At 44.1% G+C, this 22,814-nt stretch overlaps 2 protein-coding genes across 9 annotated transcripts in view; both read left to right on the top strand.

The window, feature by feature from the left end:
• Positions 1-1,130: 1,130 nt before the first annotated feature.
• Positions 1,131-8,747, top strand: ppp1r1b (protein phosphatase 1, regulatory (inhibitor) subunit 1B). Its single transcript, XM_048614433.1, has 6 exons — positions 1,131-1,221; positions 3,289-3,349; positions 4,260-4,282; positions 5,481-5,562; positions 6,553-6,756; positions 8,665-8,747. The coding sequence occupies exons 1-6, from the start codon at positions 1,141-1,143 to the stop codon at positions 8,745-8,747; spliced, it is 534 nt and encodes a 177-aa protein (XP_048470390.1). The 5' UTR covers positions 1,131-1,140.
• Positions 8,748-16,094: 7,347 nt separating this feature from the next.
• stard3 (StAR-related lipid transfer (START) domain containing 3) overlaps positions 16,095-22,814 on the top strand; it is a 26,797-nt gene continuing 20,077 nt past the window's right edge. Inside the window, exons 1-2 of one of the 8 annotated variants that reach the window (XM_020520889.2) lie at positions 16,095-16,212; positions 22,301-22,545. In XM_020520889.2, coding sequence (XP_020376478.2) covers positions 22,351-22,545 — 195 coding nt within the window. In that variant the 5' untranslated portion in view covers positions 16,095-16,212; positions 22,301-22,350. Of the gene's footprint in view, positions 16,304-16,477; positions 16,580-19,081; positions 19,170-21,413; positions 21,433-21,902; positions 22,053-22,300; positions 22,546-22,814 lie in introns of those variants that run through there. The other 7 variants (XM_048614645.1, XM_048614649.1, XM_048614644.1 and 4 more) reach the window with 7 other exon arrangements.

Raw genomic sequence — 22,814 nt, 5'->3', positions numbered from 1 at the left:
AATCTAATGAGTTTTGGAAAATTAAAGCCAATGTATCAACTATTTCACTGGCTACTTCTTTTGTGACTTGAGGATGAAATCCATCAAGTCGTACGAACTTGATCAATTTGATCAATTTATCTCTTTATCTTTCACGACTAATTCCCCAGACTCACTTTCTATAGGACCAACATTTACTTTGTTAACAAAAACAAAGTTGCTGGAAAAGCTCAGCAGGTCTGGCAGCATCTGTGAAAGAAAAAAACAGAGTTAACGTTTCAGGTCCGGTGACCCTTCCACAACTTTGTTTTTGTTCCTGATTTACAGCACCCGCAGTTCTTTCGGTTTTGTATTTACTTTGTTAACACTGGTTACTGGTCAATGATAACCCCCAGAATGTTGTTAGTGGCGATTCAGTGATGGTCATAGGTGTTGCCCTCCAAACGTGGGGGCGGGAGAAGGGGGAGGGAGGGTTATTACCTCAATTGCACTGATTGACTTCCTCACTCCTCCCTGGAGTGGGTATTTCCCCTGAGAATGTACCTCGGAATCTGCAGCTGGTGTGATCAGAGAATGGCACTGGACCCTGGTGCTGAAGCAGCTTCTGTCAAACTGAGTCCACTCCCTGCGCAGCAATCAGACTCGAGTCGCAGAGGAAATGGAATTATCACTTGGTGATCAGGCACAGGTTCTGTTTTTCTCATTTTTCTAATTGCTCTGTTTAGCCACATGTTCTTTGCTGCCCTCCCAGGCAGTTCCTGTGACACTTTGATCTGATAAAGGTCAGCAATCCCAGCTGACCTCCCATTCCAGCAGTAACTGCTATTTTTAATGAATAGGTTACTGTCGATGCAACAAATTACTTCTGCTCTTGTTCTAATCTGACACTTCCTGGGTCCAGAAAATAGGCTGCTGCTCCTGAGTTTAAACAGTCCCTTGAATCTCTCCATCAGGAAGCTCATTACGAGCCCATACTCTCAGTCACAGATCTATAATTCATGTTTCCTGTGGCTCGGCGTGTGGAGCTGATGGTGGTGAGGACAGAATAACAACACAATTCATTTGCTTCAGACTGTGGACCGGAGCCGGGAGAGAGAGAGAGAGCTGGATGGAAACTGAGCGACGGTCATAGTTGCTGACAATCGGGCACTGGAGAGAAATATGGATCCAAAAAACAGGAAGAAAATCAGTTTCTCGGTGCCGGTAAGATCCAGTCACCTGGATAGCAGAGCAGTGGAGAAGGTAGGACTGTGATGTGGAGCTTAGCTAATGGTAGTTAGAACTCGCTGCTTGATTCTGTAAACTTCTCTCTGTGGCCTCAGTAGTGAGGGATTTATTCTTTAATTAGTCTCTGTTTCTTAAACCTGAGACAGAGTCTCTCCAAGACTTTAACATGGAGATTTATTCTGTAATCGGCGGATTTCCTCGAAAATAACTTCTTCCTAAAAATTCCTTGCAGCATTAACACCCTTTTTTGTCTAATATTGACATTGCCCTAAACACATTTAACCCTACACCCAATCCCAAACCCCACTCTCAGCCCCTCCTACACCCAATCCCAAACCCCACTCTCAGCCCCTCCTACACCCAATCCCAAACCCCACTCTCAGCCCATCCCACACCCAATCCCAAACCCCACTCTCAGCCCATCCCACACCCAATCCCAAACCCACTTTCAGCCCAGCCCACACGCAATCCCAAACTCAAATATCCCCAACCTGAATCCCAATATCCCATCACAGTCTCCTGGATTTGTAACAAAAATAGACGTTGCTGGAAAAACTTAGCAAGTCTGGCAACCTCTGTGGAAAGAAAGCAGGGAAAACATTTTGAGTTCAGTGACCTTTCGCAAGAATTGTTAGCAGCTAGGAAAATATGATATTTATAGAATTATTTAATCCCTACAGTTCAGGAAGAGGCCAGTTGGCCCATTGACTCTGCACTGACCCTCCAAAGAGCATTCTACTCAGACCCACCCACTCGAAACCCCACATGGGATTTTTACCATGGCCAAGCCACCTAACCTGCACCTTCTTGGATACTACGGGCCAATTTAGCATGGCCTAACCACAAGACCTACACATTTTTAGACTGTAGGGGAAACTGGAGCACTCAGAGGAAATACACACAGACACGGGAGGAATGGGCAAACTCCACACAGACAATTGCCGGAGGGTGGAATCAAACGCAGGTCCCTGGTGCTGTGAGGCAGCAGTGCTAACTGCAGAGCCACCGTGCCATCCCACACTGAAGATGAGGTGGGGGCGAGGGGATGCGGTGAACGGAAGAGGTGAGCACATAGGTGGAGATGAAGCCCAGAGAGAGAGAGATATGAAGCGGGTAGGTAAACAAGGAGATTATTGACAGCAGGCCAGGACAGAAGCAAAGCTGAATAAGTGATAATAAAAGCTAAGAGTAGGAAAGAACTGGTGAACTGTATTTAAAGCAATCCATACATTGTGGTACAAACATAGAAATTGCTGGGAAAACTCAGCAGGTCTGGCAGCATCTATGGAGAGAAAGCAGAGTTAATGTCTCTGGTCCATTGACCCTTCTGAAGAACTTTGAAGAAGGGTTGCTGCACCCGAAACATTAATCCTGCTTTCTCTCCACAGATGCTGCCAGACCTGCTGAGTTTTCCCAGCAATTTCTGTTTTTGTTTCTGATTTCTAGCATCTGCAGTTCTTTGTTTTTCTTTCCATTTAATTTCATTCCATTTAATGTGAATATAGGCTTAGGAGTACATGGGAATGGGTGACTATGCTAAAGCAACCCATGTCATAACAGGACCAGGTGTGAAAAATGAAGGATGGAATCAGGCTCAGCTGGGAGTGGGGTTTGGGGCTGGATTCTGGGCAAGGGGGGAGCTGGGAATGGGGTTTGTGGCTAGTTTCTATGGGTTGTGGGGTGCTGGGAATGAGGGACAGGGCTGCATTCTAGGGGTGCAGGAGCTGGGAGTGGGGATTGGTGCTGGGTGGGCCGGAACTGGGAGTGGGTTTGGGAGTGGTTCCTGAGGGAAGGGGCGCTGGGAAAGGGCTGGGGCACTTGGCTGTAGGGAAGGGGTTTGAGACTGTGGGCTGGGGAAAGTGTTTACTAGCTGGACCCTGGGTGCTGTGTTTGTCTAATAGCAAGAACTGAGTTTACTGTGTGATGTGGAGTGGCCTGGTCCATATGCACTGTATCCGTGCTCCCACTGTGACTGGATTAAAAAGCTGGTGAACTTTGAAAGTAATGGAATTCCTGATCAGTATCTGATGGACATGTCGAGGTGATTTTCTGATTACAGCTTTCTCCTGTTTATTCCTATAGATTCGAAGACGGAGACCTACTCCAGCAACACTGTTCAGACTCTCTGATCACTCATCACCAGGTAACTGAACATACCATAGGTAACACTGTCATGGCATCAGCAGTGAAGCCAGCAGCAAGACAGAGCTCTCTTAAGGCCTGGCACAGTAATTAGTGTGAGAGACCAGAAACCAGGATAGCAACAATGAGGGAACAGCACTCACTACCTCCTCCCTCCCTTACCTACTGCCTTCAGACCCTTAGATCCCGGTTCACACTCACTTTGCCACACTTCACTCCTCTCTGCTCCTCACCCCACCCACTCACTATTTCAACCTCTTTCCCAAAACTGGAATACCTGTCACTGGGGGAGGGGTCCCACTGGCATTCGGAAGCCTGGCGCTCACTCCAGTGACCTGTGACCTAAGGCAGAAGAGTCTATCTCGGAGGGATCTCGAATAGTTCAGAGTGAAGGCACGCTTTCTTTCAGAGAATGATACAACAGAGAATACAGCGGCCATTTGGTCCATCATAGCTATGCTGACCTTTGAAGGAGCTATACAATTAGGTCCCACTCGACTACCTATTCCCTAGAGCTCTCAAAATGTTTCTCCTTTTCCATTATCTCTCTTTTTAAAAGTTTCTGTTGAATCTGCTTCCATCACCCTTTCAGGCCGTGCATTCCTGATCCCAGTCACTCAATGCTTTACTTCAGCCAATTGCCAGACAATCTGCTCACTGTTCCGAGTGATACCACTTTAGCTGCAATCAGACTGAAAGGTTTAAGCCAAAAGCAGCTTAAGCCAGTGCTGGGTAAAGTGGTAACAGCAGAAAAGAGAGATGCTGTAAGCACCAGTGTTTCTCAATCTGACTGACAGCCTCAGTCAGGTAATAATGTCGCTATCCAGTGAAGCAGTTTGATTAAAATACATTGTACTTCTGTTTATATCACATAAGTTGCTCACATTTATTCCTTTCTATTTTTTCTCTAGAAGAGGAACCAGTTTCCTACCAGGTCAGTCTGATATTATTGACTTTCCGCTGGGTTACATGGAGTCTGTTTCCTGAGCGACACCTGGCTGATCTCCTCCTATCACAAAGCACTCATTTATTCCCATCAATGGTGCTACCCTGCTCCTGGGCCTCAGAGCCACTCTCCTCCCTACGGGTTGGGGGAAGCAACGGCAAAGTGGGATTGTCACTAGTCTAGTCATCCAGACACCCAGTTTAACAATGGGATTCAAATCCCATCATAATTAAAAACTAGACTCTGTAATGAAACCATCATTGATCTTTGTAAAAAGCCGTCTGGTTCATTAACATCCTTTAGAGAAGGAAATCTGTCTTCTTTACCTGGTCTGACCTACATGTGACTCCACACCCATAGCATTTAAACTACCCTCTGAAATGGCTAAGAAAGCCATTCAGTTCAAGGGCAGTTAAGGGTGGGCAATAAATGCTGGCTTTGCAGTGACACGCACATCCCATGAAGGAACTTTTTAAGCCAGTCTGTGTGTCCAATTTTTAAATTGACCACCTAGCGCCCGCTGAGATGATGTCAGTATGAACATTGATTCAATTGTTTTTAAAACCAGGTCTGGATTGATTATTAATTTTTTAAAAATAAATTCTGCTAAATGTCTGGTTATGCCAGCTATTCCCACATGGTTTGCTCCAGTGACATTTCCTAGATTAATTGGTTTCCCAATAGCAGAGGAAGAGGATAGGCCATTCACACCCTTGAGCCTATTCCACCATTCAGTGTGATCATGGCTGGTTTTGGCTCACATTCCTTAATACCGTTGCTTAACAAAAATTTATCTCAGTTTAAAATTAACAACTGATGTGGCATCAACTGTTATTTGTGGGAGAAACCTCAACACCTCTGCTCCCCTTTGTGTGCAATGTAAACTGTCAGAGTTTGTAGAGATATCAGGAAAAGCAAAATGGGATGAGGATCCAGAACTGTCAAACTCCCTTCCCCTCCCCCTCGCCCCAAGAAAACAAACACAGAGATTGATTGATGTAAGTTGGGTGAGGGGATTAATGTTTCTGGAACCAAGATTGATTAATGAAATTAAGATCAGTCATTATCTAACTGAACGGTGAAACAGTCTTGAGCAGCTGAGTGGCTGCCTCCTGTTAGTTAGAACTTCGTTGGCAAGGTCATCGTGACATGTGAAAGTAAAGGATATGCCTGTTTTCTGTTCCAGAGATCATCCTCCACTGACAGTGAGATTCTGAAATCCAAACGAGCCACTCCATCCAGCTCTTACACACCTCCCTCATTAAAAGGTGGGTGTTCCATCAATACTGTTCCCTGCACCTTGTGCATTGCAGGAAGAGACGTGATTAAATCTGGAGACGGTGCACAAATTTTCTCCTCTGAAGGACAGCAGCAACCTGGCTTCAGGTGGATGAAATGTGGAGAGAACCTGAACAAGGTGACTATAGCTGGCTAGACTCCAGTCCAGGATCACTTTCAGTGCGGACTCTTACTATTAACCTGGCAATAAAGGAAACAGTCCTTGTGTCTCTGCCTGAAGGCATTGGTCTGGACATGGCCACCAGCAACTGTGCTGTCAGGTTGTTGGACTGAAATCATGTTAAGGATAAGTCAACGTTTCCTTCTGATAAATACCAGATATTTAGACCCTAACCACAAATGTTGCTTCCTTTCCACTGATTCCACTCCAGGCTGAACACTCTTTCCCTCAGGATGAAGTGGTTCGTGTTAAACCTCAGCAAGTTATTGGACCTGAATGGGTTTCAAACTCTACATCCAATCTGTCACCAGGATCACATCATTTCAAAGTTGCCTCATCTCCTGCCTCCACTTGGGTCTCAGCTTCACTCGAGCTGAGAACTGTTCTTAGCTCTGTCCTTGATTATACCAACAGCTTCAACACAATCAGCCTGTCATACACTATCTCACTGCCCATATCCAGACCCTGTCCTATCACCCTTTGCCTCAGGCCCATTCCCCTCCCCCTGAATCCTGCCCTTCTCACTCTTACTCTATTTGACATTGAATTCCACTTGCTTCTTGGACCATGACACATCTGGGGTGAAGTTTGACTGATGTATGTAAAATGGAGCTGAGTGAATCATTAGTTTTACATCTTACATCATTTTTATTTCCAGTAAAGTTAACAGTTAAAAGCCTGTTCCAGGCCATACATGTGCTGTACGTGGATATGTATATTGAATTTGTGTGTTCTGTGTTTTGGGTCTTTTCTGGACCATATGTTTTAGATTGTGTGTGTGTGTTCATGTATTTTTCAGCTGTTCAGTGCATTGTGCAATCCCAGTTTGGAGCTGAATCCACACATTCGCAGTTGTATGACACCCCCTCAGATCTGGCAGAGTGTGACAGTATTCAATCTGATTCCTCCGATACGGACCTTCTCCAAATAGACCAAGATCCACAGACAGACCGAAACGCGTGGCCAAAATCCGGCTGTGGAACACCAGCTGTGGACACTGCCAGTAAGTGGGAAGAATGAACATCGTTGGAAAAGGTGCAGAGGAGATTTACCAGGATGTTGCCTCGAATGGAGGGAAGGTCTTACGAGGAAAGGTTGAGAGAGAGCTAGGGCTTTTCTCTTTAGAATGACAAAGGATGAGAGGTGACTTGATAGAGATGTACAAGATGAGCAGAGGTATAGATAGAGTGGACAGCCAGAGACTTTTTCCTAGGGTGGAGGTAGCAATTACGAGGGGGCATAGTTTTAAAGTGAGTGGAGGTAGATATAGGGGAGACGTCAGACATAGGTTCTTTTCTCGGAGAGTGGTAGGGGCGTGGAATGCATTGCCAGAGACGGTAGTGGAGTCGGCCTCATTAGGGGCATTTAAGCGGCTATTAGATAGGCATATGGATGATAGTATAAGGTAGGGGTGGAGGTTAGATAGACCTTAGGTTTAGGGTAAAAGTTCGGCACAACATCGTTGACAGATGAGCCTGTATTGTGCTGTACAGTTCTATGTTCTATGTGCTATCAGATCACGATGGAATGAAAATAAGAAACTGCACTTGAGACAGCACTGTGACTAACAGTGAGAACTGAGCCCTGGGGATGTGCAGAGCCTATCTGCTGTGGACATTGCTCAGAGAGTCTCTGCATGAAGAAACAAACCAACATCCTTAAACTCCAAGGGCTAAGTTTCCTCACCACAGTTAATCAATTAAAATGAGGTTTCATTATAAGACATAGGAGCAGGAGGAAGCCATTCTACCCATCGAATCCATTCCATCATTCAATACAACCATGGCTAATCTTTGACTACAAATCCACTTTCCCGCCCACTCTCCGTATTGATTGATTCTTTGAGAGACCAAACATTCATCGATGTCAGCCTTAAATATATTCAGTAATGGAGCATCCACAACCTTCTCGGGGACAGAATTCCAAAATTGCATAACTTTTTGAGTGAAGAAATTTCTCTTCCTCATTCTAATTGATCACCCACTATTTTGGTAAAATAGAGAACAACTTGTTCAAATTGAGGTGTCACTGCACTCCTGACAGACACCTATCCAATGTGGGAAATGTCCGCACATGATCCATACACGTGGGGTTCCAAATACAGGGCAATCCATGTGTCCCGGGGAACACACTGAGAACGACATGCAAACAGCCACAGGCACTAACCTGAAACACTGAGACCAGAGATCTTACTGAACACATTCTCCTGGATTCTATCCACAGAATTGGGCCACACTGGGCAGGATCAACATACACACAGAACATCATGGGAATGGCCAAAAGCTATCCAAGCATGGTCACCTGTCAATGGGGAAAAGAAACTACTTCACAGCAAGGTAGAGAGATGTGGAGAGATCTGGTAGCACCCAAAGACTGGCAGTGAACTTGAACCACACATTGAGGGAGATTGGACAGTGTGCAGGCATCCTTTCTGCTGACACTGAAGGAACATTCTATTCTGTAACCATATCCACAGATCCTCAGTCCTGTAGAGAGAAGGGGAATGATAGAGCAGAAAGAACAAACAACATGGAAATTCAATGTTTGCATCTTCCTTCCCAATGGAGCTAGTTCTCATTCCCAGATAGCCATCACTGACATGGGGTTAAAGCAACATAGGCTCCACCCACATCTCCTCCAGCAAAGGCTGTGTGTAAAGGGCTGCTCCCCAAATGCCCGTCCCAATTTTACTTCAGGTTTCATAATTTAAAATGGATTATTTTCCATTTTTTGCGCATGATACATTGTCATTGTCAGATATTCTTCAATGAATTGAAATGATGTTTTTCCACTCAGTGAAGTGTAGGAATTCTGGAGTGGGTACAGGATATTCTGTAGTAATTGTGTCAGGTACTGTTTGTTTTTGCCACCATCCTTGTTCCTCGGACTAATAGTCTGTTCTGATTTACAGCAACTGGGACAGAGGAGGAGAGATCCCAGGCTAAGTGCAGAGGGAAGCCACTCACTGATGAACAGGACTGTGAAAAGGCCTGACAGAAACCAGGGACTTTGTGACCCTGTGCTAGCCTTCAACTTGAATGCTTTGCCCTGTTTGGTTTGAGTAGCTTTGCTGACAATAATCCTGCTTCTAATTAAGTTTGAATTTTTACCTTGTCTTTGAATTTTCTGGTGACCCCCAAGACAGTTCAGTGCAGATGTTTAACAATCATTCGAATTAAGGACAGGCATTGTCCATTCAGCCCTTCAAGCCCTCTCTGCTATTCAATAAGATCTCAGTGTGGCCTCTACTTTCTACCCAGCCTTTGATTCCCTCGTGTTATGATTTCATCTGGTGTTATTACTGGACAAATCAGATCCCAGACTGAAATCTGGTTTGAGAGATCAAATTTGTTTTGATTTAGTTTTAAGAAAGTGGTGTCTCATTGAGATAGAAGTGCAAAATACTGCAGATTTTGTTTTAACAATGAAATAAGAAGTTTATGAAGTGAAATAAGAAGTTTATGAAATGAAATAAATTAAGATAAAATGGAATAGATTAAAATAACTTTCCACTCCCCTTCTCACAAGCACTGCTCCATACAATCATCTCTTACCAAGAACATCACAGAACAGCCCAAAACAAAAACCTTTCCCTCTGAACTATGGGAAATTGCCTTAAGATGAAAAATATTCTCTAAATCTAGAAATGTGTCTAAAGGAACAGTGGTTCACTCCAATAAGTCATAAAACCTTAAAATAAACACTAACCAATTAGAGATAGTAAGAACACTAACCGATTAGGATGCCTAAGTAGACCTACCAAAGTATTTTAGCAGGGGACTGTTGCCTAGCAAAGAGACCTAGGGGTGCAGGTGCATAGTTCCTTGAAAGTGGAGTTGCAGGTAGACAGGACAGTGAAGAAGGCATTTGGTACGCTTGCCTTTATTGGTCAGTGCATTGAATGTTAGAGTCAGGACATCATGTTGCAGCTGCACAGGACATTAGTGAGGCCATCTTAGAATACTGCATTCAATTCTGGTCTGCCTGCTATAGGAAAGATGTTGTTAAACTTGAAAGGGTTCAGAAAAGATTTACAAGGATGTTGCCAGGGTTGGAGGGTTTGAGCTATAGGGAAAGGTTGAATAGTCTGGGGCTTATTTCCTTGGAGCATCGGAGGCTGAGGGGTGACCTTATAGAGGTTTATAAAATCATGAGGGGCATGGATAGGGTGAACAGCTAAAGTCTTTTCCCCAGGGTAGAGGAGTCCAAAACTAGAGGGCATAAATTTAAGGTGAGAGGGGAAAGATATAAAAGGAACCTAAGGGAAAACTTTCTCACACAGACGGTGGTGCGCATATGGAAGGAACTGCCAGAGGAAGTGGTGGAGGCTGGTACAATTACAACATTTAAAAGGCATCTGAATGGGTTTATGAATAGGGAGGGTTTAGAGGGATGTTGGCCAAGTGCAGATAAGTTTAGGACTAGATAAGTTTAGGACAAATTGGTGTGGACATATTGAACCAAAGGGTCTGTTTCTATGCTGTACATCTCTATAAGACGTAATTGCTGCAGGAATACTTTCAACTTAATTATTAACTTCAGGATCATAGAAAACCCATACAGTGCATTCATAAATTTCAAAGTATAAATCAAAAATAAATATATACAAGGGGTCCTGATTCATGAATGTCCGACTTATGAATGCAAACTCATATAGAGGTATAATTTTAAAGATTCAAAACATGAATATTTGCCGTGTTTACAGATGGCCGCTTTATTTTGTCCTGCATTGTGTTCCAACTTGCTCCAGAATAGAACCTGTTCACATCCCAAGGACTGCTTGTATGTTATTAAACATTTTACATCTTCACTTGTCAATAATCTATCTAATTCTTCCTTAAAAAAATTCAATGATCCTGCCTTCATTGCTCTTTAGTGAAGAAGATCCTACAGAGTCACGACCCTCTAAGAGAAAAAGAAACTCGTTTCCATCTTAAATGGGAGACCCTTTCCTTTTATCTAATATACTTCACAAAGATTACTTCCTATTCTTCTAAACTCCGATAGATACTGGTTGATTCTTTCCCCATAAGACTCCCTCTTCATCATGGGTTCAGGGACTCAAATTCTGCATCTGCACTGTTAGTGTAGTACTGAGGGAGCACTGCACTGTCCAAGGGTCAGTACTGAGGGAATGCCGCACTGTCAGAGAGTCAGTACTGAGGGTGTGCTGCACTGTCGGAGGGTCAGTGCTGAGGGAACACTGCACTGCACTGGCCAAGCATCAGTACTGATGGAGTGCTGCTCTTTCAGAGAGTCAGCACTGAGGGACTGCTGCATTGTTGGATAGTCAGTACTGAGGGAGTGCTGCACTGTTGGAGGGTCAGTACTGAGGGAGTGCTGCACTGTTGGAGGGTCAGTTCTGAGGGAGCACTGCACTGTTGGACGGTCAGTACTGATGGAGTGCTGCACTGTTGGAGGGTCAGTTCTGACAGAGTGCTGTACTGTAAGATGGTTAGTGCTGAGTGAGTGCTGCACTGTCAGAGAGTCAGTGCTGAGGAGTGCCACACTTTCGGAGGGTCTCTTCTGAGGTTCTGTTCTGCTGTACTGCCAGACATTAAATAAAGAACCCCTATGCCCTCTTGCATAGATATAAAAGTTACCCTGAGAATAATTTGTAGAATAACAATCCCTCTTGATGTCCTGCCCAATATTTTTTCCCTCAGTGAATGACAATAGATTATGCACTTTCATTGTTGTTTGTGGGAGCTTTCTGTGCACAATTTTTTTTCATTTATGGGATGAGGGCATTACTAGCTAGGCCAGCATTTATTGTCCATCTGTAATTGCCCAGAGGGCAGGTCTGTGTCAATCACGTTGCTGAGGGTCTGGAGTCACATATAGGCCAGACCAGATAAGGATGGCAGATTGGCTGTCATTTTCCTTACATTATAACAGTGCCTATGCCTTATGAGTATTTGGTTAGCTGTAAAGTGCTTTGTGACATCCTGAGCTTGTTTGAAGTTGTATAGAAATGCAAGTCATGTTTAACTTTACCAGTTGCTATTATTTTCCCATGTACAATCAGTCTCATCTCTCAAAGACTGTTGCACAGAAAGGTACACAGCCATGAGAGATAATTCTATCTCAGTGTCACATGCAGGAAGATGACTGGAAGCATTCAATGCCAGAAATGACCCTGGTATGGAGAATGTGAGTAGGTGGCATGTGGGGCAATATTGAGCAGGAAGAACAAGTTGTAAGGGGTAACCTAAGGAGCTAACACCCCTGAGTTCCCTAATCAGCAACTCATCCCTCACCCCTTTGCCCAGAATCTCACGTTGAGATGTAACTGACCCATTGAATGATTAATGTTGGCTTTAGTATCACAAGGATACAAGGAATAGCTGACTTTCTGAAGCCAGACCTTTATGAGTTGGAGTGAATTATTGTGAAAACAACATTTCTGATTTTGAGATCTTTAGACAGCACTGTTCATCTTTCACCTCTGCATGGCTCCTTTAAAAATCCATTTTACTCAATTAATAACTCAAATAGCATGAGGACCAATCCAATTGGGATATGATCTTCTTTGAAACTGCAGATTTAACTCCACACCAACCCCATTAATATTGCTGTTCAGTTATAATGGCTCAGGTCATTGAGCAGGCAAAAGTGCCAGAGCTCTGGTTTATTCCCACTCACTCCACAGTACTTTGCTGTCACCTCATTAACTGAGGTCCTTGCTTTATATTGTCACTGCAATGTTGGACATTACGTAATATAGCAATTAGGATCCCTGGCAAATGGTGGGATGGAGAATGGGTGTATCTATCACAAAACCCAGAACTTTTCCATAAAGGTTCATATATCAAGCTGTTAAATATCTTCTCTGTATTTTGAAAGAGTGCCACTGGCTATAGCAATAAATTCTGCTTTAATCAGCTCATTTTGTGCCCTGCATTTACTTGAATGAGTTCAATAGAGATCACCAACTGATACATATAATCAACTCCAGTCAAACCATTAATTTGAAGGTTTGAAGTCATGATTTATAGTTAGGAGAATGTGTGATATGTACAAACACGTGGGGGTTAGGAAGAGGAGTAGGCCATTTGGCCCCTCAAGCCACCATTCAATCAGATCATGGTTGATCTGACTGTAGTCTCAAATTCATTTCCTAGTTGTCCCTAATTCATTTTGATCCCCTAAATAGTCAACAAATTAATCTATCTCTGCCTTTAAAGTATTCAATGACCCTGTCTGCACTGCTCTTTGTGAAAGAGAGTTCCCTGTACTCATGACCCTCTGAGAGAAAACATTTCTCCTCATTTCCACCTTTAAATGGGAGACCTCTGGTCTTCAAGTTCTGCCTCCACAAGAAGAAACATCCTTTCAGCATCCATCCTGTCAAGTCCCTCCAGGATCATATATGTTTAAATGAGATCATCTCTCATTCTTCCAAACACAACCAGATACAGACCCAACCTGTGCAACCTCACCTCATGAGATAACCCTGTCATCCCAGGAATAAGTGAAGTGAACCTCCTCTGAGCCGCTTTGAAAGTAGTTATGTCCTTTCTTAAACAAGGAGAATAAATTGTGCACATAATTCTCGATGTAGTGTCGTCAATGCCCAGTACAATCATAATAAAATACTTTTAGTTTTATATTATGTTCCCCTCGCAATATACAAAATTGTTTCATTTGCCTTCCTAATAACTTGCTGTACCTATAAAGTAACTTTTTGTGATATACATGCCAGGACACCAAGATCCGTTTGTACCTCAGAGCTCTGCAAACTCTCTCCATTTAAATAATATAACTTTTAAAAGATTCCTCCTGCAAAAGCGTAGAAATTCACATTTCTTCTACATTATAATGCCAAATTTTCACTCGCTCATTTGGGTTTATCCCTTTGCTGTCTTTCTATGTTCTCCTCAAAACTTACCTTCCTGTCTATCTTTGTGTCTTCAGCAAACTTAGAAAATATGCATTCGGTCCAAGTCATTCATCCAAATTATTGATATAAATTGTAATAGTTGAGTACCTAGCACTAATTCCTGGGGCACACTACTGGATACATGTTGCCAACCTAAAATGGCCCATTTATGTCTACAACCTGTTTTCTGTACCTAACCAATCCTTAATTAGCTACTAATAGTAATTAATGCTAATATTAGTAATACTAATATGTTATACTCTACATCATGAACTATTATTTTCTGCAGTAACCTTTGATGAGGCACCTTATGATGATTTAGGAAACAGTGAAAGATCCAAACAAACTTGGTGAATCCTTTCCTTTCTTTTAATGCATCTATTTTCTCTGTTTGAGTCACCTCAAAAGCTAAACAGGGGAGAGAACGATTGGGGCATATCTCTGAGCACAGGCCTTCTGCAGTGTAGGAACCCCCTGACTACCCAATAGCAAAGTGCCACAGTTTGTTGCAGCAGTAGATTCACAGACAGACAGCCTGGTGCTGGTAAGGGACCCAGGACAGTCTGATTGGATGAATAAATTCCATCAAGTCTGTAATGTCATTTTTTTGTCCTAATACTCTGAATAACAGCAATGTTTTAACACATCGGTAAGGCTCCTTTGTTGCTTTAAATGTCTTCAAAAATCTTGACAGGTTCTTGCACCTTACACTTTCAAATGTATTCTCATCATGTGGCCTCCCACCAAAACTCTGCTCAAGACTCCAACATCTCCTTGCACATTGATCTCTTTGGGTTGTAATTTGTGTCTGATCCTCATTAATGTAAGACTTCCTAGGGGTCTGTGCTATAACTCTGTTTCTTCTCTAAATGAATACATTCCCTCACATCATCCACTTTCCTGCTGATGACCTAACTTTGCACTGAGTTCTCTTCAACTCCTAGACTCCTCAGTGCTCACAATCTGCAGTTACCTTGGTGGAACAACTGAAATATTGCTTCTTTTCTTTCAATTGGCAATAAAAGTTTGTTTCTTTAATTTTTCAAAAAGTGTTTCTCATCCTCAGATAGAACTAACCAACTGCTCTTATATCTGCCTTCGATGATTCCACTCTGACCTTCATTTATCAGCATTCTTGGCTTCACTATTCCCCCCATCTCAAATGTATTTCAAATATCACTGAAGTTCCAAGAAGCTTGTTATCTCATTTTGTCTTAAACATTTGTTTCACCTTAAAACATCTTAAACTCTATGAATTTCAACTCTTGAATATCAATCCAAGATCTGAGAATTCTTTTCTAGCACATCTCTACCACACTGAACAGGAAACATGTAGTAAATGATCCATTACCTCTGACATCTCTTGACTGCAGTTATCCTAATATTAGTGAATACTAATATGATCAGTATTTCTTTAAACTCTCACTTTTTCTTGCTTCTATCTTTCAACTAAATTGTCCGGTTCCTTTTCCCTCCACGAAACCCGAAGGCTCCAATTTTTTTTCCAAAGCATTCACTTCTTGGCTCTTAAAACCTCCCTAGTCATCTTTCAGTTTTAGAATACAATGCAATGTGGTAACTTATCAATATTTGAAAGCACTCAGTGGCTGGGTCAATACTCCTCTTTAAAGATGGTAGCATAACAAAGAATTTCTAGCCACTCATACTAACATGTTTAGGAGGAAAACTGGCTCTACACTGCCTCCCGTCATCAAATCAGCCATTGAAGTATAGTAATCCTGGAACAGGATTGAATCTCACCTATTTTGTGGAGGTTTGACAAGCATTCAGACATTAAATCCATTATTAGTATTTCAATTTCAAACAATAGTGTTTATAGATATTGTCCTAAAATAAATTGTTATACTGAGAAAGACTCACTGTATAATTATCTATATATTACACATGGACTGCAGCAGTTCAAGAAGACAGCTCACTGCCACCTTCTCAAGGGTAAATAGGGAGGGGTAATAAATGCTGGCTCAAGTGACGCCCACATACCATAAGAGAATAAAAGTAAACGAATTTTGAAAATTCTTTTATATTTAGTATCTAGTTTTCTTCAAAAGTTTTCAACATAGCTTAAAAATGAACGCCATTACCATAAAAACTTAAATTACTGTCAGGGATTTTTTTAAAATGAAATTAATTTATTTTGAAACTTTCTACTGTTAAGGTTGTCTTCCGATGTAAGGATAGGTTGAAAACAACAAAAACAGAATATGCTAGAGAAACTTGGTAGGTCTGAACTTCATCAATTCTGATGAATCACCTGACTGGAAACGTTAACATGGCTTTCTTCCCACAGATGCTGTCAGACCTACAGATCTTCTCCAATAATTTCCGTTTTTATTTCAGATTTCCAGCATCCACAGTTCTTTGTTTTATTTTCGGTTTCGTGCATTCATTGTGCAGAGGGCAAGCGGTTGCTGCCCGGAAGCCGGGGGTCTGTTGAGGAGGTGACACCAATCTGAAACCGCTCTATTCCGCGCCGTGGGCGGTGCAACAGGATCCGCTTCCGGGTGAGCCCCGAGCTCGGGTTCCGGGACAGGAGCGCGACCTGGAGCCGCGGGTGAGGTGAGAAGGGGCAGTCGTGGCCCGGGGCGAGACCCGAGGCACAAGGCCCGAGGATGAGGGAGAGGCCTGGGGCGGTGAGAGAGTGTGGAGGGTGAGGACTGGGTCGGACTCCCTGCCCGGGGACAGTGGTCACTCTGGCCCCAAGGGGCCGGACGGTATAGGCTCTCGGGATGTTCCAATTGAAGTGTTTACCATCAAAGATTCAGTGGGGGAGGTGGTGGGGGGGAAACTGTGTGGCATGTGGTCAGGAAGCATTTGCTCACACAAAGAGGTGGAAATTGGGAACTCTCCCTCAGTTTGATCCATTGAGGAACAGGAAGGTGATGCAAACATGTTGAGGGTCAGATCGACCAGCATTGAATTAACTGTAAGTGGCTGGAGGGGTGGAATGGCCTCCTCATGTAGTGTGGCTGACTGTCAGGATCAGGGAGACTGGCCGGGTTCCGATTCTGAAGTTACTGTTGACTTGACATTTTAGAGATGGTTCCACATCGAATCTAGGAGTTCAGCAACTGTCAGTCATGATCTTTGGGTTGATCCTGGTGGCTGGGCTCCGGTATCAAACTCCTAGTTCTACAGGAGATTGTAGATATTTCCTACGCTGAGTAAGGGAGCTCAATGCAGCAGTGCAAGCACTTTAATAGCGTCTCGCGAGTTGTCAACCTCGAAAAATCTGAAGTGAAAGCATTCCAGTTTAATGTCGAGGTGTAGAGCTGGATGAACACAGCAGGCCAAGCAGCATCAGAGGAGCAGGAAAGCTGACGTTTTGGGCCTAGACCCTTCTTCAGAAATGGGGGAGGGGCATGGGGTTCTGAAATAAATAGGGAGACGGGGGAGGCGGATAGAGGAGAAGATAGGTGGAGAGGAGGGATAGGTCAGTCCAGGGAGGACAAACAGGCCAAGGGGGCGGGATGAGGTTAGTAGGTAGGAGATGGGGGTGGGGCTTGAGGTGGGAGGAGAGGATAGGTGGGAGGAAGGACAGGTTAAGGAGGCAGGGACAAGCTGGGCTGGTTTTGGGATGCGGTTGGGAGAGGGGAGATTTTGAAGCTTGTGAAGCTTCCCCCCCCCCCCCAAGCGGTCGACAATGCCCTTGACCGTGTCTCCCGCATTTCCTGCAACTCAATCCTCACACCCCCTCCCCGCAATAACAACCAAACCAGAATCCCCCTCGTCCTCATGTACCACCCCACCAACCTCCGGATCCAACGTATCATCCTCCGACACTTCCACCATCTGCAATCCGACCCCACGACCAAAGACATTTTTCCCTCCCCACCCTTATCTGCTTTCCGGAGGGACCACTCTCTCCGTGACTCCCATGTCTGTTCCACACTTCCCTCCAGCCCCACCACACCCGGCACTTTTGCCTGCAACCGCAGGAGGTGCTACACCTCCCCCCTACACCTCCCCCCTCACCGGCCCCAAGAAGATTTTCCACATCAAGCAGATGTTCACCTGCACATCTGCTAATGTGGTATACTGTATCCACTGTTCCCGTTGTGGCCTCCTCTACATCGGGGAAACCAAGCGGAGGCTTGGGGACCGCTTTGCGGAACACCTACGCTCGGTTCGCACTAAACAACTGCACCTCCCAGTCGCGAACCATTTCAACTCCCCCTCCCATTCCTCAGACGACATGTCCATCCTGGGCCTCCTGCAGTACCACAACGATGCCACCCGAAGGTTGCAGGAACAGCACCTCATATTTCGCTTGGGAACCCTGCAGCCCATTGGTACCAATGTGGACTTCACAAGCTTCAAAATCTCTCCTCCCCCTACCACATCCCAAAACCAGCCCATCTTGTCCCCGCCTCCCTAACCTGTCCTTCCTCCCACCTATCCCCTCCTCCCACCTCAAGCCCCACCCCCATCTCCTACCTACTAGCCTCATCCCGTCCCCTTGACCTGTCCGTCCTCCCTGGACTGACCTATCCCCTCCCTAACTCCCCACCTACACTCACCTTTACTGGCTCCATCCCCACCTCTTTGACCTGTCTGTCTCCTCTCCACCTATCTTCTCCTTTATCCATCTTCTATCCGCCTCCCCCTCTCTCCCTATTTATTTCAGAACCCACTTTCCCTCTCCCATTTCTGAAGAAGGGTCTAGGCCCGAAACGTCAGCTTTCCTGCTCTTCGGATGCTGCTTGGCCTGGTGTGTTCATCCAGCTCTACACCTTGTTATCTCAGATTCTCCAGCATCTGCAGTTCCTACTATCTGTGAACCAGTTTAATGTCGGATGGTGTAGGAGGTTGACTAAGTAGAAACAGAGCTGAAGCCTATAATAACATAAAGTGCTGGAGAAACTCTCATAAAATCGTGAGGGGCATAGATAAGGTGAATAACAAAGGCCTTTTCCCGAGGGTAGGAGAGTTCAAAAGTAGAGGGCTTATTTTTAAGGTCAGAGGAGAAATATTTAAAAGGGACCTCAAGGCAGTTTTTTTACACTGAAAGTGGTTGTGTGTGTGAACTGCCAGAGGAAGTGGTAGTTGCAGGTACAGTTACAACAGTTAACAGACATTGGACAGGTACGTGAATAGGAAAAGTTTAGACGGATATGGGCCAATTGCAGGTAAATGGGACTAGTTTATTTTGGGAAACCTGGTCAGCACGGATGTGTTGGACCGAAGGGTCTGTTTCCATTGTGTATGACTCTAGGACTCTATCTGAGGAGAGAGGAAAGAATGTAATGCTTCAAGTCAAATATTACTTCTGTTCAGAGATAAAAAGGAACTGGAAATTGGGGTTTTTATGTTGTTGACAAAGAAGGAGGAGGAACTTTTTTTTAAATTCAGATATGGGATGTTGACATCTGCCTGGAGAAAGTGGTAATGAGCTGCCTTCTGAACCACTGCTGTCCATTTGGTGTAGATACGTTCACAATGCCGTTGGAAGCAAAGTTCCAGGATTATGACTCGGCAACAGTGAAAGAATGGCAACATATTTCAAAGTCATGGTGGTGAGTGGCTTGGAGGAAAACTTGCAGCCAGTGGTGTTCCCATATATTAGCTGCCCTTGTCTTTCTAGATGGTAATGATCGTGGGTTTGGAAGTTGCTTTCTAAGAAGCCTCGGCAAATTTCTGCAGTGCATCTTGTAGATGGTACACTCTGCTGCTACTGAATGTCAGTGGTGGAAGGAGTGGATATTTGTGGATGTAGTGCCAGTCAAGCGGGCTGCTTTTTCCTGGATCGTATCAAGCTTCTTGAGTGCTGTTACAGCTGCACCCATCCAGGCAAGTGGAGAGTATCCCATTACACTCCTGACTTGTACTTTGTAGATGGTGGACAGGCTTTGGGGAGTCAGAAAGTGTGTTACTTGCCAAAGGATTCCTGGCTTTGGACCAGAGTGGGTAGCCTCAGTGTTTATGTGGCTACTTCAGTTCAGTTTCTGGTCAATGATTAACTTCAGGATGTTGATTGTGGGGAAGTCAGAACTGGAAATACCAATGAATGTGAATAGGTAAAGGTTAGATTCTCCCTTGTTGGAATGGTTATTGCCTGCATTTGTGTAGCACAAATGTTACTTGTCACTTGGTCGCCCCAGGCCTTTCCAGGTCTTGTTGCATTTGGACATGGACTGCTTCAGTATCTGAGGAGTTGTTAATGCTGCTGAACATTGCTCAATCATCAGCAAACATACCCACCTTTGCCTTTGAAAAGGTAGAAAGTGAGCTGAAACAAAAATAGAAATTGCTGGAGAAACTTAGCAGGTCTGGCAGCATCTGTGGGAAGAAAGCAGAGTTAATATTTTAAGTCCAGTGACTCTTCATTGGACCTGTTAGCAGCTAGGAAAATGTATTTATGCTGATGCACATTATGTGGGTTGCATTCACTATAGCTCAGTGTATACAAACACAAGTCAGAAAGCTTTCTATATTTAAAACTGAACTTCAAAGTAAATTCAGTACCCATTCTCTCATACTCTTAGCTCTTATTATCACTTATTCAGCTTCGCTTCTGCCCTGGTCTACCTACCCCTTCTCGCTCTCTCGCTCTTTCGCTCTCTCGCTCTTCTGTCTCTCCTCTCTCTCTCTTTCTCTCTCTCTTTTTTCTCTCTGAGCTCTATTTCCATATATTTGCTCACAGAACCCTCCCCCAAAAAAAATTTGGCTTTAGCCTAAATACCACTTTTTTCAAATTGCTAACAGTTCTGATGAAAAGTTACTGGACTCAAAACGTTAACTTTGCCTTCTTCCCCATAAACTGCCAGACCAGATGAGTTTCTACAACAATTTCTGTTATTGTTTCAGATCTCCAGCATCTGCAGTTTTTGTTTTAGTGGGCAATGTGGGGTTGGGGACTATGAAGTGCGAAGCTGCGGAGGGGAGATCTCTAGAGGAAATGAGGTCAATAACGGTCCTGGAAATAATAGCCTCATGTTCACCGGGGGAGATGGGAGGAAGTACCTGAGAGTTGGCATTCAGCCTCTGCCAGTTGGAAGTCAGCACGCCAGACCACAACAGCACTGCCCTTATCAGCGGTAACAAGAGAGAAGAGAGTGCAGCAAGTTCAAAGGGCAACAGGTCAGAGTGAGGGAGGGGAGCAGAGAAATGAAGGTGGCTGATGTCACATTGGCTGTCTCAATGAAGAAATCAAGTACAAATAAGAGGCCAGAGGGAAGGTCCCCACAGGAGGGGTAGGGCTGGAGACAGATGAAGGGTCTGTGTGGCAGGGAGAGTTCTCCTGTCCAACGGAGTAGGAACGGAGGCGAAGGTGACAGAAGTAGAGTTCAATGTCATGTCATGTCCAAAATTCATTGAGGTGGAGGCATAAAGAAAGAAAACTAAGTTCTTTGCTGAGCACGAATTGTTCATCCTCAGAGGGATGATGGCCAGAGACTATAGTGAATACGTAGCAAGGCGTGGAAGTAGAAGAAGGGATGGAGTCGAAGGGGAGGGGAGTGAAAATCAAAAGGGATGTTGGTACCTGAGGATTTTGGAGCTTGTGATAAGAGAAAATGTTTCTAATTAAAGCGTCAAATGAGACGAAGAATGAAATGGAACCAGGGTTCAAGGCAGTTTTGAAGTGGTGCTGATGGTGAGGAAGTGTGCATGTGGTGGTGTGTGGCATCGAGTACAGACATGGTGAGAGCAGCTGTGAGTGCAGTGTTGTACCTCTTGGAACTACCTGTAACTTTGGGTGGATTTGAAACAGTTGGAATTCGTGTGAGCATCTGAGCTGAAACTGTGCTAGAATCAAGAGAAGGCAATCCACAGACACAGGTACTGGTGCCTGGCTCTCTGCTTGTGTATTTAACTCCAGATTCTGCAATCACAGTGTGTTGGCCTGTCAGTTGTTGTTGCAATGAGGAGCTGCTACCAGTGATCACATTCTTAAAATGGTTGCTGTATAGAAACCATGTGTGTGGCGTTATCCTGTGCCAATCCTGAGTGGCTACCAACACTACACACCAGGCCAGGCTGTCCACAGGATCACGACTTGTGAGAATGTCATCGGTAACTGGTTCATTTCAGTCCTGGTGTGTCAGAAACCTGACAATGACAATAGACATCAGTTCTTGATTTCTTTGCTAATCTGCAGATGTGCCTTGTGTGTTACTGTCCTTGCAATAGATTGTGCAATCAGAAACTGGAAAAATGCCAATTTTCTGTGTGCTACGTGTGAGCACATGATTCTGTGTAATAAAACTGGAGGAGTGTTTGCTCAATACATATTCAAGAACATGGTCCGATCAAATTTTCAGCATATTTACTTAGATGAGGTGTTATCCTTTGATTGAACACACTTTACTACTACTACTTGTGTTAACTGAAGTATTATACCGATACTTGTATTTACAAAGTACCGGATCAGGGTAAAAGAAACAATAAAATTGTTTCAGGTAATGACTTAGTTCTGAAGTACGATGACTGTAAACCAGGGAGCTTCAGATCTTTGAATGAGCTGGGACCATGTCCGGGCAAATAGTGAACTCTGACTGGAGACAGGGTTGGAGTGAAAAAATGATTGATTATCCCCAGCAGTTTGATTGAACAATTGAAGGAAACACTGTGTGGGCAGGATCAGAATGACTTTGTTCCCCCTAGGTGTGCATCTCTCATGTTCTCATGGCTTTTGTTTGTTTTGCAGAATTACCTTTTACTCAGGGACCTAATGTCTGATAGAAAGGAGAACCCAGGATGGAACGACTTGAGCAGAGTCTCCCAACCATTTCTTCAATCAATACTTCACAGTTTCAGGGCCAGTCTGGGCTGCCAGCGCAGTGTCAGTCACTTGACGAAAAGAAAGCAATCTCTGATGTCCGCAGGACTTTCTGCCTCTTTGTAACTTTTGACCTGCTGTTTGTTTCGCTCTTGTGGATAATTGAATTGAATGTGAGTGTTTCATCTTCACAGAAACGGGAACAGAATTGGGAATGCTATTGTTTTCACACAACTTGTTTCGTTTGATGTCCTCAGTCTCAAATTATAAGCAGTGTATGCAAACACAAGTCAGAAGGCTTTCAATATTTAAAACTGAACTTCAAAGTAAATTAATCTCTGCTGTAACTATACAGAGTCAGTGTACATTCAGCAGGGTAAGGGTCACTCACTGTATAACTGTACAGAGTCAGTGTTTATTCAGGGTAAGGGTCACTCACTGT

This window comes from Rhincodon typus, chromosome 30 (genome assembly GCF_021869965.1).
Source record: "Rhincodon typus isolate 14 chromosome 30, sRhiTyp1.1, whole genome shotgun sequence".
NCBI lineage: Eukaryota > Metazoa > Chordata > Chondrichthyes > Orectolobiformes > Rhincodontidae > Rhincodon > Rhincodon typus.
Note: the sequence above shows the minus strand (reverse complement) of the source record. Positions and strands in the feature narration are given on the sequence as shown.